This window comes from Rhinatrema bivittatum, chromosome 9, assembly GCF_901001135.1.
Source record: "Rhinatrema bivittatum chromosome 9, aRhiBiv1.1, whole genome shotgun sequence".
NCBI classification, from domain to species: Eukaryota; Metazoa; Chordata; class Amphibia; order Gymnophiona; family Rhinatrematidae; genus Rhinatrema; species Rhinatrema bivittatum.
In genome coordinates, this window is record NC_042623.1 from 10,887,307 (window position 1) to 10,906,829 (window position 19,523).

The 19,523-nt window shown below is 47.0% G+C and overlaps 1 protein-coding gene across 3 annotated transcripts in view; it reads right to left on the bottom strand.

The window, feature by feature from the left end:
* Positions 1-19,523, bottom strand: part of CAMK1D (calcium/calmodulin dependent protein kinase ID) — a 385,522-nt gene that overhangs the window by 40,334 nt on the left and 325,665 nt on the right. For all 3 annotated transcript variants that reach the window (XM_029615125.1, XM_029615123.1, XM_029615126.1), the window contains one exon: positions 16,448-16,523. In XM_029615125.1, coding sequence (XP_029470985.1) covers positions 16,448-16,523 — 76 coding nt within the window. The remainder of the gene's footprint in view (positions 1-16,447; positions 16,524-19,523) is intronic.

Below are 19,523 nucleotides of genomic sequence, written 5' to 3' on the forward strand. Positions count from 1 at the left end.
TGAGGCAATGTACTACTTCAAGGAAGTTGACCTATTGCTGAAGCATTGGATGGGCATCTGATGCAGCCTTTTATAGTGCAGAGGGGCTGATGTCATCAAGAGGTGTCTCTCCCTGATTCCTGTCAATGGCTGTTTAAATACTGCATGATTGGCGTGCACATGTCCTAATGAGGCCAGTGCCCAGAGTTGGCGGCATCCTGCTGCAGGTGCCGAGTGGCATGCGGTGGCGGCGTGGTGCAGCCTGCTGCCACACTGGGTGAAGGAGGCCCACGTCGGGGCAGCTCCAGGGGGTTCCAGCAGTGGAGGTAAGTACAGCGGCTCATAGGAGGAGCCGCTGTACTGCTCTATATCCTTCCTTTCCTCACTCCAGTCTTGTTCCATTTCCCTGTCTTGCTCCAGCCTTGTTCCAGTTCCTTGCCTTATTCCTGCCTTGTTGAATTTTCTTGCATTGTTCCAGTTCCTTGTCTTGCTCCTGCCCTTCCCTGTCTTGTCTTCTCTTCTCTTTGCCTCCTCAGACTGATCTCTCATTGTCTTGACCATTGCCTTGATACCGACTTTGCCTTGGACTGCCTTGACCCTCAGCTTGGTTACGGACTCTGCCCGACCACCGCTTGCCTTGACCCTTAGACCCCTCTCCTTGCTGTGGACTTTCGCCTAAGTCCTGCCAGCTTTCAAACCCAAGGGCTCAACCTGCAGGGAAAGAGGCTGGTATAGGTGAAGCCTCTCCCCAGTCCCAGCCAGCAGCATGTCGGCCTGCTGTTGGTATGAACTCAGCAATGCTCATGTGCTGGGTAGCACCAACTACACCACAGCCCAAGGACTCGCACTGCGCGACACTGTCATTTACTTTATTACTATGTTATTATTGACTCACAAATTCTTGGCCTGACTGTAATCAAAGAAAACATAGGTTGGACATGGTGGACTAAGTGGCTTTTACCTGATGACATATTCTATGTTTCGATGTAAGATCTAGAGCTACTTCAAGCTTGGCTGAATAGAAAATCTTTTCTTAGTAAGGCAAACTATTTATGCTTGACTTGTGCTGCTTGAGCTAAATCATGGAGGATGTGTACTTGATGCCCACCTGTTGCAAATGGTGTGACCGTGAGCCCCTTTTGCCGTGGCATTTTTGACGCAACCTCGTGGGCAGAACCCCAAGGTCTCTGTTGACAGCAGGCGAACTAATCTCTGCATGAGCCAGGCTAAAGCAAAGTCCAGAATGGTCCAGGAGTCAGGGCAGGTGACTGGCAAGGAAAAGTTGGAGTCTGTAACTAAGGTCAGATGCGAGGACCAGGCTGAGGCTGAAGACAAGGCTGGGGACGCGGCTGAGGATGAGGCTGAGGCTGGGGACGCGGCTGAAGGCAAGGCAAGGCTGAAGCTGGAGGCGAGACAATGCTGATACTGAAGACAAGGCAAGATTGAGTTGAAGACGAGGCAAAGCTAGAGCAAGGGACCTGAGGCATCATAAGGGCATCTGAGGCGGCTTTAAATAGTAGGAGGCTGATGACTTCATCTAAGGGCACTGTGGGGGTTTTCCTGCCATGGGCCCTTTAAGTGTCCAGGCATCAGCGCTCAGGCACTTTAAGAGTCCATTGACGTTCTGCCACGCAGACCATGATTGTGATTTCAGCCTTGAAGAAGATCCTGGTAGGGTCTGGTGAGCGTGCTGGCTCGCAGGGTCGTCCCGTGAGCTGGCAAACATAACACCACCAAAACTCAACGTTCCTTTTTTTAATCAATTTCATAATGATATCCATGTCTCATTCCATATATATACATATAATTACCAGGTTGACCCCTGAGTTACATTCTAGGCATTGTCAATATCATATATACATATAATTACCAGGTTGACCCCCGAGTTACATTCTAGGCATTGTCAATATCACAAGACATGTTCAGGTTTGGAGATGGAACTCCGATATGCCTTTTCTACAATTGTTTATGATGAAATTCTCTCTTCAGAAGAGCTGGGATAAGTATCTTTTGCCCACTCAGTAAGCCAGATAGGACTTTGCTATAATTTTGGTGGGGTGCCGGGTGGTGGGTGTCTTGTTTTCCTGCTTCTATAGAATTTTCTTTCAGCAGTGCAGTTGTAATTGCCTTAACAGATTCAAATGGTATGAAACCGTCATCCTTGTGTATAAGGGAAGGACATTTGCAAATGAAAAGAAATGAGGAGAACAGTAGGAATTGTATTTTATTTTGGGAAATCCTTTGAGATTGATAGTAGAATGTAGTATCATGTATTTATTTCTGGAAATGCGGCATCAGAAAAAGCGTGACGTTATACCTCAAAGCATAGCTCGAAGTCTCTAATACGCTAAACTGCAATACAAAGCCGTAATGAAATGCAGATCCATGTGTGTTTGTTTGGAGGGTAGTGGTGCTACAGGATGTGCTCCAGAGCAGCAAGGAGGCGGCGAGCCAGGAAGGACTCCTGGATTTAATCCCCGGCTCTGTAGCCCTCGTGAACTCGCTTCCATTTCTGCCACTCACTTTTCTGAAAGTTTTTGGGGAAGGCGACATTCAAAGTGATTTATGTGAGTGAAAAGTATTTTAGCTGAGATAAGCGGCTTCCCACCACGTGTCTGGAAATCTTTGTTCTTCCACAAAGGGCAGACTTTTTTTTAGTACTGCCGTTGAGCGGATGTGTTCCTGGGGGGGGGGGGGGGGAGCACATCTAGGATAGTGGGAGGAAAATATCGCACATGGATTGCATGTCTTATTTTCCGTGAAAAAAAATGCACCTGTAGGCTGAACAATCACGAATTTTCCTGGACACTTTTCACCTGTGGCGTGTTTTTAAGGGATAACATGCGAGCAAACCTTCTCTTGGAAAAACAATGCAAATCCCGTGGATTAATAGTGCCCGGGGACTTTGTCCCAGTGCAAAGGTTTTGGAAAGTGTCTTCTTTAGGGAGCAACGTTTACGTCATTCTCTGCCTCTTCGGGAGACTGTCGGTGAGTGCCCATGGGCAGCAGTCCTCCTCTGGGCCTTCCTGAGTTACCAGCGAGCTCCAGGTTATCGGGGACTGGCTGAGCTGGTACAGCTCTGGCCCCAAACTTGTAGCCCTACTTTTCTTGAGAAAGTACAAGTTGTCTGGTCACTCTTCTGCCATGCTGCCCTGCCTGAGCAGATGCCTCGGTGAAAGGCAATGTGTTGACGCCGATTTTTTGTTGCACTCCCCATCAGAAACAAAAGATGGTGCTAACCAGGCAACAGTTAGAAAAGAAAGCAAATTTTTGGGCAATGTGTTGTAAAACTCTAGCAAAGACCATTCCAAGTGACATCACTCCCACCAGAGTAACATGCCATAGTCCGGGGCTCTCGTCCAATTCAACAATGTAATTGGCTTTCACTAACCTAATTCTCTCCTTATATAGGAATCTCAGGCATTAGAAGCTTAGCCACCTGGAACTCATGAACTCGTCCATGTGGGTCTCAAGACAATGCGACTGGAATCTGGCAGAAACTTTCTGAATACCATAATTGGACAAGGAAAGAAAATGTACTGGGAAGAGAGAGGGAGAGGAAAGGAAGGAGAGAGCAGGAGAGAGGGAAAGGAAAGAGAGAGAGGAAAAGGAGAGAGAGAGAGAGAGGGGCAAGAGGGAAAAGAGAGAGAGGAAAAGGAAAGGGAAACAAAGAGAGACAGAAGGAGATAGAGAGAGGGGGGAAAGGAAAGGAAAGCAAAGAGAGAGACAGAAGGAGAGAGCAGGAGAGAGGGAAAGGAAAGAGAGAGGAAGAGGAAAAGGAAACAAATAGAGAGCAGAAGGAGAGAGGGGAAAAGGAAAAAGAAAAGGAAAGAGTGAGAGAAATAGGAAGAGGAAAAGGAAAGAGTGATAGAGTAGTAAAGAGAGGAAGAGGAGTAAGAAATAGAGAAAGAAAAGGAAAAGACTGAAAGAGCAGGTGAAAGAAGAGAGAACAGAAAGAAAGAGGAAAAGGAGAGAAAGGAAGAAGAATAAGAATGAAAAAGAAAACAGAGAAAGAGGGAAAGAGCAAGAGAGAGGAAGAGGAAAAGGAAAGAAAGTGGGAGAGTGGGGAAGAGGAGAAAGAGGGGGACACCGAGGGGGGGGGGGGGAGTTATCTGTATCAACACAAATGAGGTAAACAAAAAAAAATAGATGTCTTGATCTTTTCCAAATATTTATTAAAGTAGAGACGTGTTCAAAAGAATGCCCGACTCAGGCCGAGTGGAGACTGAACACATGACAGCGGTGTGTAAGTTATCTTGCAGCGGTGGTTTACAGTCACCACTATAATTCAGCTGAGATTTTGATTGTCTAAGCCCCTGAGGCAGCGGCTGTTGAGCTGCGAAACTCGGCCTGAGTCGGACATTCTTTTGAACACGTCTCTACTTTAATAAAAATTTGGAAAAGATCAAGGCATCTATTTTTTTTTGTTTACCTAACAGCCATTATAGATCGCCTACCTCTTTGTTTTCTGTCACAACACAAACGATCCACAACAGATAACATTAAACCTTTTGTGCTTTTGATCTGGAAGTGAGTAAAACGATGCTCAGCTTCCGTATTCTCCAAGACGTCTTCTTCAAGTTACATTTTATTGAACCCACTGTTAACATCCTCAGCAATACAGAGTCAAGTACAGCACAAAGTACAGCTCACCGGCTTTCCTTTTTCTCCCACAACATCTCACCCCTCCACCCCCGCCCATCCCCTCCACACCACCCAAGCCTTCCCCTTATGATTAGGAACGCAACATTATGCAGTTTGGAGACCAAAAAGTCAATGCACAGAGCACAATATTCAATTAGTATTTCTATATCAATCCATGTATGGCTCCCAAAGAGACAAAAAGGAAGCTAGTGAGGCTTTGCGTAAAGCAGCCACTCTACTCATATAGACCACGTTCCATTTACGGCTCCCAAAGAGACAAAAAGGAAGCTAGTGAGCCTTTGCATAAAGCAGCCACTCTACTCATATAGACCAAGTTCCATGTACAGCTCCCAAAGAGACAAAAAAGAAGCTAGTGAGCCTTTGCATAAAGCAGCCACTCTACTCATATAGACCATGTTCCATGTATGGCTCCCAAAGAGACAAAAAGGAAGCTAGTGAGGCTTTGCGTAAAGCAGCCACTCTACTCATATAGACGACATTCAATGTACGGCATAAAGCGCCACTCTACTCATAGAGACCACGTTCCATGTAAGGATCCCAAAGAGACAAAAAGGAAGCTAGTGAGGCTTTGCGTAAAGCAGCCACTCTACTCATATAGACCACGTTCCATGTACGGATCCCAAAGAGACAACAAGGAGGATAGTGAGGCTTTGCGTAAAGCAGCCACTCTACTCATATAGACCACGTTCCATGTACGGCTCCCAAAGAGACAAAAAGGAAGCTAGTGAACTTTTGCATAAAGCAGCCACTCTACTCATATAGACCACGTTCCATGTACGGATCCCAAAGAGACAACAAGGAGGATAGTGAGGCTTTGCGTAAAGCAGCCACTCTACTCATATAGACCACGTTCCATGTACGGATCCCAAAGAGACAACAAGGAGGCTAGTGAGGCTTTGCGTAAAGCAGCCACTCTACTCATATAGACCACGTTCCATGTACGGATCCCAAAGAGACAACAAGGAGGCGAGTGAGCCTTTGCGTAAAGCAGCCACTCTACTCATATAGACCACGTTCCATGTACGGATCCCAAAGAGACAAAAAGGACATAAGAAATTGCCATGCTGGGTCAGACCAAGGGTCCATCAAGCCCAGGATCCTGTTTCCAACAGAGGCCAAACCAGGCCACAAGAACCTGGCAATTACCCAATCACCAAGAAGATCCCATGCTACTGATGCAATTAATAGCAGTGGCTATTCCCTACCTAGGGTGTCTTGGTAGGCTTTGGTGAACAGCCATGTTTCCAGGACCTTGCCCTTACGCAGGTTCCTCTAAAGGACCTCCAAGCTGTTCGTGTCCGCACCTTACACAGCAGGCCCGCGCTAGCAGAGACTTGTGGTCCGACTGATCAGCTCTCTCTTTTAATACAACACACATGAAGCCCCGCACTGTACTCGGCTTTCTTTTCAAGATCGTATCGCGCCCTTAATTACTTTATTCTTGGATTGCAATTCCCTAAGCCACACTAGACGGGAAGCATGGATATTTATTTATTTATTTTGTTGGTTAGTTAAATGCATTTTAATTACTAGAGTGGGGAAGTCAAATTAAAGTAAATGTCTTGTTTTCAAGTGGATCCCAAGGGACAGCAAGGAGCATGGAACAGATTTAAAATAAAACAATGGAATCATCACACCATAATTATGTAAACAGCTAAAAATAATTACGAAGGTTTTTCAATAATTAGAATATTCATCATGAGCAGATTTGAATTATCCAAATTATACCTGGGGGTTTGGGTTTACAGAAAGGATGATGGATTCGTGGAACAGTAAACCAGGGGAGGTGGTTGAGACAAAAACAGTAACAGAGTTCAAGAAAGCCTGGGACAGACACTGAAGATCCTTAGCTGTGAGGGAGTGAAAGGTAAAGCCTGGGATAAGCACAGAGGATCCTTAGCTGTGGGGGAGTGAGGGGTAAAGCCTGGGATAAGCACAGAGGATCCTTAGCTGTGAGGGAGTGAGAGGTAAAGCCTGGGATAAGCACAGAGGATCCTTAGCTGTGAGGGAGTGAGAGGTAAAGCCTGGGATAAGCACAGAGGATCCTTAGCTGTGGGGGAGTGAGGGGTAAAGCCTGGGATAAGCACAGAGGATCCTTAGCTGTGGGAGGGAGTGAGGGGTAAAGCCTGGGATAAGCACAGAGGATCCTTAGCTGTGGGGGAGTGAGGGGTAAAGCCTGGGATAAGCGCAGAGGATCCTTAGCTATGGGAGAGTGAGGCATAAAGCCTGGATAAGCACAGAGGATCCTTAGCTGTGGGGGAGTGAGAGGTAAAGCCTGGGATAAGCACAGAGGATCCTTAGCTGTGGGGGAGTGAGGGGTAAAGCCCTGGGATAAGCACAGAGGATCCTTAGCTGTGGGAGGGAGTGAGGGGTAAAGCCTGGGATAAGCACAGAGGATCCTTAGCTGTGGGGGAGTGAGGGGTAAAGCCTGGGATAAGCACAGAGGATCCTTAGCTGTGGGGGAGTGAGGGGTAAAGCCTGGGATAAACACAGAGGATCCTTAGCTGTGGGAGGGAGTGAGGGGTAAAGCCTGGGATAACACAGAGGATCCTTATCTGTGAGGGAGTGAGGGATAAAGCCTGGGATAAGCACAGAGGATCCTTAGCTGTGAGGGGAGTGAGGGGTAAAGCCTGGGATAAGCACAGAGGATCCTTAGCTGTGAGGGGAGTGAGGGGTAAAGCCTGGGATAAGCACAGAGGATCCTTATCTGTGAGGGGAGTGAGAGGTAAAGCCTGGGATAAGCACAGAGGATCCTTAGCTGTGAGGGAGTGAGGGGGGAAAGCCTGGGATAAGCACAGGGGATCCTTAGCTGTGGGGGAGTGAGGGGTAAAGCCTGGGATAAGCACAGAGGATCCTTAGCTGTGGGGGAGTGAGGGGTAAAGCCTGGGATAAGCACAGAGGAACCTTAGCTGTGAGGGAGTGAGAGGTAAAGCCTGGGATAAGCACAGAGGATCCTTAGCTGTGGAGAAGTGAGGGGTAAAAGCCTGGGATAAGCACAGAGGATCCTTAGCTGTGAGGGAGTGAGAGGTAAAGCCTGGGATAAGCACAGAGGATCCTTAGCTGTGAGGGAGTGAGGGGTAAAGCCTGGGATAAACACAGAGGATCCTTAGCTGTGGGAGGGAGTGAGGGGTAAAGCCTGGGATAACACAGAGGATCCTTATCTGTGAGGGAGTGAGGGATAAAGCCTGGGATAAGCACAGAGGATCCTTAGCTGTGAGGGGAGTGAGGGGTAAAGCCTGGGATAAGCACAGAGGATCCTTAGCTGTGAGGGGAGTGAGGGGTAAAGCCTGGGATAAGCACAGAGGATCCTTATCTGTGAGGGGAGTGAGAGGTAAAGCCTGGGATAAGCACAGAGGATCCTTAGCTGTGAGGGAGTGAGGGGTAAAGCCTGGGATAAGCACAGAGGATCCTTAGCTGTGGGGGAGTGAGGGGTAAAGCCTGGGATAAGCACAGAGGATCCTTAGCTGTGGGGGAGTGAGGGGTAAAGCCTGGGATAAGCACAGAGGAACCTTAGCTGTGAGGGAGTGAGAGGTAAAGCCTGGGATAAGCACAGAGGATCCTTAGCTGTGGAGAAGTGAGGGGTAAAAGCCTGGGATAAGCACAGAGGATCCTTAGCTGTGAGGGAGTGAGAGGTAAAGCCTGGGATAAGCACAGAGGATCCTTAGCTGTGGAGAAGTGAGGGGTAAAGCCTGGGATAAGCACAGAGGATACTTAGCTGTGGGACAGGGAGGGGTAAAGCTGGTAGAATGGTCTCGTCTTGTGGTGTTGGTCCCTTATTATATTCAATGTTTAATATTGAGTCAGTTTTCTTGGTGCATTCTTCGTCTCTGTACTTTGTGGGCACTCTGGCTCCCGTGGCACTCAGAACACAGTAGAAGGGGATGTCTTCCTATACTTGAGAAATCATGCAGTGCAGGGGGGCTGTAGGTTTGTTCTCGAATGCAGATGAGGTTGATTTCTAAGGCGACCTATTGTTAAGGGGATGTCTAGGAAAGGTGAGAACTGGTCAGGGAAATTAGAGTATCTTTAAAGAAAAAAGGCTGCTCATCTGTTTGTGAAGGCACAAAGGAAAGCTTCTATCAAGATTGCATTTTTTTAAGTTAGAAAACTTAACAGCGCTTCAACCAATGCAGCATGCCTCCGATTTCAGGTGTGTGATAGCCCTACTGGACTTCTGCACTTCTCTCTGGTTTTGCCTCCCTAAAGACGTACAGATTGTCCTGCACCCGGCGCAGGACGCAGCAGCCCAGGTTATTACCGCAAGCCCCCATTCCTCCGGTGAGATCTGAGGCTGGGCTTTGAAGTTTTCCCCTAACTCTGCCCCCTCTACCCATCTATTCTGCCCTCCCCAGGGGACCGGAATAGTGGGGACTCCAGCTGTTAATGGAGACCCAGCTGAGGATTGTTTCGGCAGCTGCACCCGATTTGTGGGGCACTCTTCCTGCGGACGTCCGCCTTTTAGACTGCTCCCCGACTTTTCCAAAGAAATAAAAACGACTGCGTTTGAACAGGTTTATACAGACAGAATCTCTTACAGCTTCAATCTGACAGGTGGCTTGGATTACTGAAAGTTGTATATTTTATGTATTATTTATTAGGAATTGATTTTTGTATCATTTGTGTGTTGTACCCCGCTGACAGCAAGATTCTTGGATGTGCACGTTACAAGTATTTGAAAATAAATAAACAGTGAAATCCCTGTGCATGCATGCAATACACTTGTATTCTGCAAAGCTAGTTTCTGTAAGAAAATATCAGAGTACGGCCCTTGAATCACTAACAATCTTATGCACAGCTTTCAGGCTCTGCTTCCTGTATGATGCCTTCCGTGTATAATGTGATTCCTGCTTTTAAAATCTCCCTCCCCCCCCCCCCCCCCAGGCTGCTTCAGAGTCAGGAATCTGCAGATGTTTGAAGAGCACAGCAAGAGGACAGAGATGAGAGGGTGCCTTCTTCAAACCAGCAGTGACTCAGAACGCAGGTCAGGGGAAACGCTAGTCCTATGACTAAAATATCACCCTTAATCCAGTCACGAAGTGCGGTGCTAGCAGGAGGCACAGACTTGCTTTCTGAGATCAGCATCCGCTGCTCAGGCTGGCTGGAGCCAGGGATGCGTTCACAACCCTCCGGGAAAGAGGGAGTCTCAGCCATCCTGCACCAGCGACACCTACTGGCCGTGCTAGTGTAAGGAATTCAAAGAGGTTAATGTCCACGTCCATTTCCTGCACTGTTCTGAGGACCTCGGCACGTGGGGGATAATCTCAGTTTCACAACTAAGCACATGCTGAATTAGGCCCAAACGAGCTGGAAAGGTTTGTACTCTGTGAACTAAAAGGCCGACCTCTTTGCTGGTGGCACAAGTCCTGAGCACTGCCTGAATTAAGGCATTGAAATAAAGCAGAAAGGGGGAGAGGGGAGGAGCAACTCTGCACTGGAAGCGGGTCCCACACATGGTATTGTCCCGCAGGCAAAATCGAAAGTGGCACAGCGGCACGCAGGATAATTATACGACAAGGGACATTTGAAAATATCAGTGCAGATGTGTGAAACCGCAGCCTACTGGCAAGGGGCCAGCTTACAGCAACCCTGAGCAAAGATGGGAAGGGATCCAAGAACAAAGTCACTCCACTCCTGCAGGACGGGAGCGGATCACAAGGTCAAAAAGGCCAGCAGCTGGTCTTCACGGTCACACAAGATGGGCCAATGACATACAGGGTGCAATAATGCCGAGGCGGCAAAATCAGCACTGGGCTTAGGAATCTGAAGAGAAACCCGTTCTAATGCACCAGCCCATGACCCTCCTATCCTAAAGGTCACTGTCAATGCAATGAAACGTATTCAGCACGGTAAAAAAAAAAAAAAAGCAGGGAACGCTCATCAAGCCAGAACCCAGAGCAGCCGGCGTCTGTTCACCAAGGCATAGAAATCTATTAACCCAGAAATCCATTTATAAGTCCCAGGAGAGCTTTGGCAGAACATACAGCACACGCCTATAAACCAGGTGTCTTCATAATGGGAGCTGCCCGAAACGCAAGAGGAGATTTATTTATTTATTTGTTTATTTATAGGTTCTTCTATACCGCGGTACGTATAGCAATACATCACCTCGGTTTACAGTGAAACATTAATTTAGCAACAGGCTTTACATGTAACAGTATAAAATAAACAGTAAAACAATTAATAGCAACAGGCTATTAATTAAGAGATTAATTAATTAATTATTAATTAATTAATTATTAATTAAGAGATGAGTGTTCTGCTTCAGTTTAAGACCGCGGCACACTGCCTCGTGCTCAGAGTAGATTAAGGCCATCGAGGCCTTCTGAGTATTTACCGTACGCGGCAATAAATACTGCAGAGGTCGCATTAGGAGGACTGTGCTAGTCAGTGGAAACTGACAACTGAAAGATAAATCTGCCAGAGGTCCCAGCAAAGGCAGCCACTCATAAAACAAGAGCACAACAGCTGTTGTGTCTGTAGCCCCTCTGCAGTCACTTGGGGAGAGGGGAAAGACTAGCAGAGATTATTTTCAATGCTATGAAAGCTGCCGCAGCATTTCTTGATGTAAATTGTCTACAATATTGTAAGGCCTGGATGAATTTTCTTTTGGTATTTTTAGAGCCCATTTAAACTCTGAGGGGTTCACATTTTGGCTAAACAGAACTCATTGCGGAGGTGGACCCTTAGCCTGAGGTGGAGTTGACGCTACCCGTGGGGGAGCCCCCACAGGTCCCCACCATCGGGAGGCGGAGCCGAACAGGAAGCGGAGGACAACTGGAGCTTCGCCAATCCCAGCCCTCATTCCCCGCAGGTTGAGCCCTTGGGTACTGGGGCCGGCTGGTCTTAGGCAGGCCTCAGTGTGGCTGATCCCGTGGAGGGTGCTCAAGGCAGGGAGCCAGGAAGCAGCGGGGACATAGGGTCCAATGGAGCTGGGATCAAGACAGGGCCTGGATCCAGAAGCCTGGACAGGCTGAAGCAGGCTAGGAGTCAGGAACACGTTAAGTCTGGGCTTGTAAGTAGGCGAAAGCCTAATAAAGGCCAAGTCCAAGTAGTCAGCTGGAGGCAAAGTCAGGTTCAAGCTGGAGTCAGGGCAGGCGGCTGGAGACAAGGTCAGGTACGAGCTGAAGTCAGAGCCAGGACATGGCATGGTCAGGAATAAGCAAGGGTCAAAGCCAGAGAATCCGTCCAAAGGGTAATCAGGAAACGGGAAGATGGAACTGAAGTACAAAGACTGGAACAGGAACGCAGGACTGAAATGAGGTCAGGAACAGGAACAGGAACGAGCAACAACTAAGCACACAACAGGAAGCGTGGAGACCTGTTGCCAAAGCAAAGACCAGATGGCGGAGCCTGCCTTAAGTAGCAGGGCCTGGAGACGTCATCATCCGGGGTCGCGGGAAGGTTTCCCACCGCGGCCCCTTTAAAGTCAGGGAAGGCGCACGCGTATGCGCCTAAGGCAGACAAAGACAAACTGGAACTACGTGGTGGAGGCTTCTCCCCTCGACGTACGTGGGACCTGAAGAGGCCACAGAACCTGGGAGCGTAGCAGGAGTGCGAGTGCGTAGGCGACTGGCTACCGATGCAAGAGAGGAAGGGCCAGGTCCGGGACCCGGGCATTGGGGGTGAGTTGAGCCGGTCGTGGACCTACTGCAGCGGGGATACGCAACAGTATTTTGGGTACTTGGATCCAATTCCTGGCTCTGGCTGTGTTTACTAACTGGGTCAGCCAGGAGGGAGGCCCCATCATCATACAATGGCGACACCTAGTGGCCTGATTTAGGGTCCCGGGTCTAGGAGGACACCCGGTGCATGGCCTCTGGACAAGGACCGTCAGTGCAGTGACTGGGAAGAGATATGAGAGAGAAGAAAAAAATCCCAGGCAGATGTGAATGAAGGCTCCCGGCACCAAATCCCAGCCTGGTTCTGATCGAGCTGGAATCCCAAAGGAGCAGGAGGAAAGAGTCAGATCCAAAAAGGAAAATCTGGTGTTTGAGTTCTGTTTCCTCTGTAGATGGTGACTGGGAAAGCAGAAATGTGTTCATTCATTGCAAGAGCTGCCAGCTGCCTGGATTCTATCCTTAGTAACAGAAGCTGGGGATCCATTCTCTCACATATACGAGCAAGATTATCCCCTACTAACTTGGACTTGCTACCTTTACCTACCCTAATGCAAAGTCTAGATTTTAGTTGTTATTTCTATGCCAATGATAATCTTTGCTTACCTAGACACCTAGACTCAGAGTGTCCAGAACAACTAGAAAACTCAATGACTGCCTAACAGAAGTGGCCATCTGCCTTCTCCATTCCAAGCTAAACCCAAAACAAAATCTAAAGCAATGTGGGTTACTCGGAAGAGTGATAACCCCAGTCTCTCTCCTCCTTCTACAACTGGCTTCAAGACATAGTACTGATCCCCGGAATAATGATTGATTCAGAACCAAATCTTTCCCAGCGAATCTCCAACCTAGTACAACGCTCTTATTTCTTCTTGTGTTTTATTCGGCATCTTTGGCCTTTCTTAGATTTGCATGACTTAAAAAGCAAGACTAACTAACTCGTTTTGAGTCAGCTCGATTACTGTAATGTATTATACCAAGGATAACATACATATCTCATTAGAAAAATCCAAATGGTACACAATAATGGCGGCAAAACTTCTCTTTGGTAAGAGGAAGTTTGACAATGTGACCCCATTATTACAAGATCTTCACAATGGTCACCAATCATTTGTCAGATTCGCTTCAAGATTTTATGTTTAATCTTTAAAGCATTACACTGGAGTATTTCCTCTATTTGTCTAATCTACTTTTGCATACCTTGCACTCCTCAAGAGAGGAGCTGCAAAGATTGCCCATCCCAAAGGAGATGAGATTAGCTTTTCAAATTTATCACCCACCTTATACGACCCCCTCCCATTTTCAGTTTGTCTTGAGAAGGGCTATGCCAGAAAAATGATTAAGAAAATAAGCTAAACAAAACTGTCTGTGCTCCCTTCCACAACCTCTGACCAACAAAAGACCCTCTCATCTACCTATCCTCCCTTCCTCTGACCAACAGAAGACCCTCTCATCTACCTATCCTCCCTTCCTCTGACCAACAGTAGACCCTCTCATCTACCTATCCTCCCTTCCTCTGACCAACAGTAGACCCTCTCACCTACCTATCCTCCCTTCCTCTGACGAACAGAAGACCCTCACATCTACCTATCCTCCCTTCCTCTGACCAACAGAAAAGCCCTCTCATCTACTTATTCTCCCTTCCACAAATCCAGACAATACAAAAAAAAATTCTTCATGCTATCAATGCTCCTCTTACACAGACTCTAAAGTTCCAGATCTTTCCATCCCATAACCTCTGTCCAATAAAAATAACTCTCCAAACTTCCTACATTCTCTTTTATAACTTCTGAGCAATAGAACATTCCCAGCTGTCTGTGCTCCCTTCCACAACCTCTGACCAATAAAAGTGATCCAAGCTCCCTGTGCTCCCTTCCACAACCTCTGACCAATAAAAGTGCTCTAGGTTACCTGTGCTCCCTTCCACAACCTCTGACCAATAAAAGTGCTCCAGGTTACCTGTGCTCCCTTCCACAACCTCTGACCAATAAAAGTGCTCCAAGCTACCTGTGCTCCCTTCCACAACCTCTGACCATAAAAGTGCTCCAAGCTACCTGTGCTCCCTTCCACAACCTCTGACCAATAAAAGTGCTACAAGCTCCCTGTGCTCCCTTCCACAACCTCTCACCAATAAAAGTGCTACAAGCTACCTGTGCTCCCTTCCACAACCTCTGACCAATAAAAGTGCTCCAGGTTACCTGTGCTCCCTTCCACAACCTCTGACCAATAAAAGTGCTCTAAGCTACCTGTGCTCCCTTCCACAACCTCTGACCAATAAAAGTGCTCCAAGCTACCTGTGCTCCCTTCCACAACCTCTGACCAATAAAAGTGCTCCAAGCTACCTGTGCTCCCTTCCACAACCTCTCACCAATAAGAGTGCTCGAAGCTGCTGTTCTCCTTTATATATAAGGGGGAGGTAATTGGTGGAAGGTGTCCTCAGCATACCTGATGCCAGTTCTGGGAATCTTTTTCAGATTTTAAGGAAAATCCATGGATTTTTGACAGAACGTACTTCTAAACGACTTTCACATCCCACAGAAATCCAAAACCAGACACTTGGCAAGTGTTAGAAGTATTTAGTTAAACTGTTTTCCTTGTGAAATATTCTTGACTGCTACTGTAATAATGTTCCAAACCACTGAAAGGATTGCCAGCTAAATATTACCCGTCATGCATGTTTTCTGTTTGCTTCCTCTGGGTGTCATTTCATGATGCGTTACTGGTCGGGATGCACAACGCAGATCGATCTGAAACCGAACTTGGCTCAAGTGTGAGGAAATCCACAGATTTCCTCTGTCAGAAATGTTTGATGTCAGAAAAGCCCACAGAGATCTGCAATAGATTCACCGATCTGGCACAGAATTTGGGTAGATCTGTAGATGGATTTGCACAGATCAACTGTGCCGCTTAATGACGGCACCATCTCTTCAGAAAAGAGTTGTGCACCACTTCAGTAACCTTCTGGCATTTTCTAAGGGTTGGCCAATTGGCCTGCGTAGCCCTGGTAATAGATAAGGAAGTCTCTCTGCGTAAGAGTGCATGTCCTACTTAACACGGCCTTCACATATAAAGCCTTAAACAAATGTGGGTATATGCACATGCTGTTTGCCGTTTCTACTTCCTGAGGGTGGCGTCAAGGTTACTTTCAGTCGTGCGACATGCAGTATAACTGGGTTTGGCATTACAGTCATAACTTATGGATCCGTTTCTGATCTACGCACGCCTTTTTAATTACATGGCACCCTGCCAGAGCTGGCTTTAGGGTAGGGTGAAGCAGGGCGGTCGGCTGGGGCACAGAATCGGCACACGGGTGCAGCTGAGGAGGGTTCCTGAAGCAGATGCATGGCGCACCTAAGTCACCGAGACCCAGGGCCATCCCCAGCTGGGAGGAGCAGCAGCAGCCCATGCCGCTCCTCCCCGTCACTGCTAGTCCTGCGAGCATGTTCAGCGCTCGCTGACTAGGCCTTTCTCTACGCCGATCTCAAGATGCACGAGATTGGCGTGCAAGAGGGGCTGGCAGTGATGGAGAGCAGCGGTGGAAGCTGCTAAACAGGAGGAGGCAAGGGGAACAGGGGAGATGGGGGCAGAGGCAGCAGTGGTGGGAGATGAGAGGAAAATGCTAGCGGGGGGGGCTGGGAGGAGGGAGAGAGGTGGCTGGGGTTGGGGGTGGTTAAAAGTCAGGGGAGTGGATGCTTGGGATGGAGGGGGTTAAGAGGCAGGAGAGAAGATGCTGGAGGACAGGGGATCCCTGTCCCCACCATGCACTTGTAGAGAGAACTTGCATCCACCTCCTCTTCCAAATCCACACCAAGGACCAGGGGTGGGGAGCAGTTGGAGGAGGTGGGTAGATCCTAGAGCTGGCCCTGCACCTTCCCCTTTTCATGTGCACGGGGGATCCGCCATAAGCTTGTCTTCCACTGGGGTGGTGTCCTCCTGTACTGTTAATGTAAATGTTTAAGCTTGAATGCAAGTGTGCTCTCTTCTATTAATTCTGCCATCCTCTGAGCATTTTACACAAATGAAACAACATTAATAACACAGGGAATGTAATGCATCATTTGCACAGTGGATAATCAATGCTACAGGAAGGTATTAAGTCACATTAACTATGAAGCCTGGATTTGTTTGCACTTTATATCACATCTTTGACTGTGGAGAAAGGTCCATCATTAGAAAAAAATACTTACAAAATGTATGCGATGACACCTATGGACCAGCAGTCCACAGCTTTGCTGTAGGGCTTCTGAGCCAGCACTTCAGGAGCTGTAAAAGCAAAAAAATGAGATATTGTAACTCCGTGATAAGACCAGAAATTATATTGGTTTCCCGGACACATGAAACTCTTTAACCACGCCAGGAAGAGCAGGTTCAACCACAACAAAACGCTCTTGTGAGAGTATCTTGTATTGATTAACACGTGGTAAAGAAGACCACCGAGACACAGCTGCCCGGTTCGAACAGCAAGGGACTCGGTATCACGAAGGACTGACTGAGTTTCGTGTGCCAGAAGAGGTGACATCCATGCAATAAACACAACAAACTCTGTCAAGCCAGGCAACGTTTGGCACCCTTGAAATAAAACGAGGTGCCTGACCTTTACTGCACGACTGCATGACCACATGACCACCTATGTGTAACGGGGTCGTGCCAACGTGGCAGCTGGATGCTTGCAAAGAGAAGGCCTCAGCAGGAGACGAACCACGGGCAGCAGGGACTGGGAAGTCTCTCAGCTGCCGGCACTGCTAATGGGCACGCTGATTTATGCTCTAATTATTATTATTATTTAGAAACTTTTATAAACCGGTATTTGTGGGGATATCATACCGGTTCACATAATAACTGCAAGCTTGGAAAGTACATTTCAACAGGGAGAGTAACTGGGCGAGGGGGTAACCAATAAGCAGTAAGAAGGATAGAGAACAAGTAAGTCATAACAAGAGAATAATAATTAACAATTTACAATTTACATTGAATATCTCCTTAGTATAAGGAGAGGGCTCTAATAGTTATGCCACAAATGTTTTCAGAGTGCACAAGGAAAAGCAGCTGACCAACCCTCTGTGAGCTTCGGCAGACTCCGACCGTGTACGTTCAAATGATCAGATTAACGGTCACATCTGGAAAAACACACTCTAGTCAGATTTTTTTTCAGGGCTTTTCCTTGCTTTCTGCATGCTGTGCTACTTATAATGGATTTGTTTGAGGGCTCTGCTTCCTGCACTGTCTCTGACTTTACATTTGTGCCACGAGTTGGGTTAGTTATGGTCAAAGGATGTGAATATATGCAAGAGTCGAGTTCCAAATTATGAGGCTATATATAATATATAAGGAGCCTCAGTTGTTTTCCCTCTGACTCATCTTCTGCATAAAACACAATCAAAAGGGAATAAAAAGAACAGAAGGACAGCACGAGGGAGCAGGAAAGAAGACCACCTACAGGTCAACTGGTTTGTCAGTGTAAAATAATCCGGGCTCTGATCTGCCTCTTGTGTGACCTTGGAAGCTCAGAAAGATTTAGGAGCTGCTTCTGTGGATCCCCTCTGCCCCGTCCTGCGGAGGATGTGTGCGTACACAGCAACACAGAAGCAGGGCCGGTGCAAGGGGATTTGGCGCCCTAGGCGAGCCTTCTCCCTTGCACCTCTCACCCCCCCCCCCCCGGTCTCGGCCCTGACCCCTACCTCATTCTCGATCACGCCCGCCAACTGTGTTGTTTTTTGGGTCGCGAGCAGGTTGGGCACTGCTCGCGGCCTGCCAAATCTCCACTCCTCTTTGCCACCGCTTGCGCCCAGTGGAGCACCAAGGGTCTCCGGCGCCTGGGGGCCAATGCATGTGTGTACCTCTCCAGCATCCCCCCGTAATCCTTCTTGTACTATTGCTTAAGGTCACAGAAAATCAGTGGCGTCTCTAGACAGAAGAATTTTTTTTTTTGGGGGGGGGGGGGATCCAAAATGACATTTCTTCATCTCACCCACCTCTATAGCTTGGATCCTGCTTTAAAATTGGTTATAAAAAAAAGTGTTAATAAAAAAGTCCAAAGGGTCTTCTGCGTAATTTTAAAAAGCTGGCCAGTTTCACACTATATAATTATTTGATAGCCTCATTCAACTAATTCTATATGGCTATGAGAGTGAAGTCTGGAATTTATAGGAAGGGACAGAATGTCAACATAAATCCTGCACCTCCAGTTCTGTAACTCTGTGCATCCACTGAAATTCCCCCAAACAATGGAGCTTGGATGTTTCCCTTACAGCTCATCATACTAAAAGATATTTTCAAATTCTGGTGTCACCTCACAGTAACAGCAGCACAAACACCTTCCACTGCCAGGCACATTGTGAACTAACACAAAACCCCGCAAAAAAAAACCACTCAAAATCTATACTGCAATCCCATCATAACATAACAGTAATAACACCAAGGACTCAAACAACAATAACCCTACCTGTGAAAAAGCAAGGGTAAATATTATACTGGGTCCTAGAATACCAATACACCACCTACTGAGGAAACAAAACAAACCCGATTGCTATAGATCCCTATGCTAGCGAATTTCTCATCATGGTCACACACACAGAGCAGAGACAGACCCTCACCAAATACAGAATAAAGGAGCACAAATTAGAAAAAACTGAAATGGAAACCCCAAGAAGCCAGACTCTGTGTATTAACAATGGAAAAACAGAACCACCATTCCTCATAAAACAAATAAAATCAAGAAACATAAAGCATCAGTTATAATAGTAAAACCATACTAATAAAAGAATATTTTAAAACTACTGATAAATAGAATTTCTATTAATTAAAATCATATACTTTTACAATTTCCCAAACACCAATAAAATATTTCAAAACAGCACATATATCAAATAACACCCAATAATTAAAACTAATAAGGATTTTAAAAAGCCCCTGCTGTCTCCTTCTGTGGGAGCTCTTGATTTCCAGTCACCCTGATATTGTCTCAATACCTGTTAACCTTCTCATAGCATGCTCCAAAGTTATCGCTAAACCAATAGCTCAAATCATCAACACCTCCTTAATGCAGGGTCTAGTGCCTACCCCACTCAAACTCGCCATTCTGAAACCTCTCTTAAAAAAACCAAATTTATCTCCAGAAAATTTAGCAAACTTCCGTCCAATAGCAAATCTCCCTTTTATTGCCAAAATCCTGGAAAGAATTGTAAATTTTCAACTTTCTGAATTCTTAAATGACAACAACATCCTCGCCCCTTCACAATTTGGATTCCGTAAAAACCGAAGCAC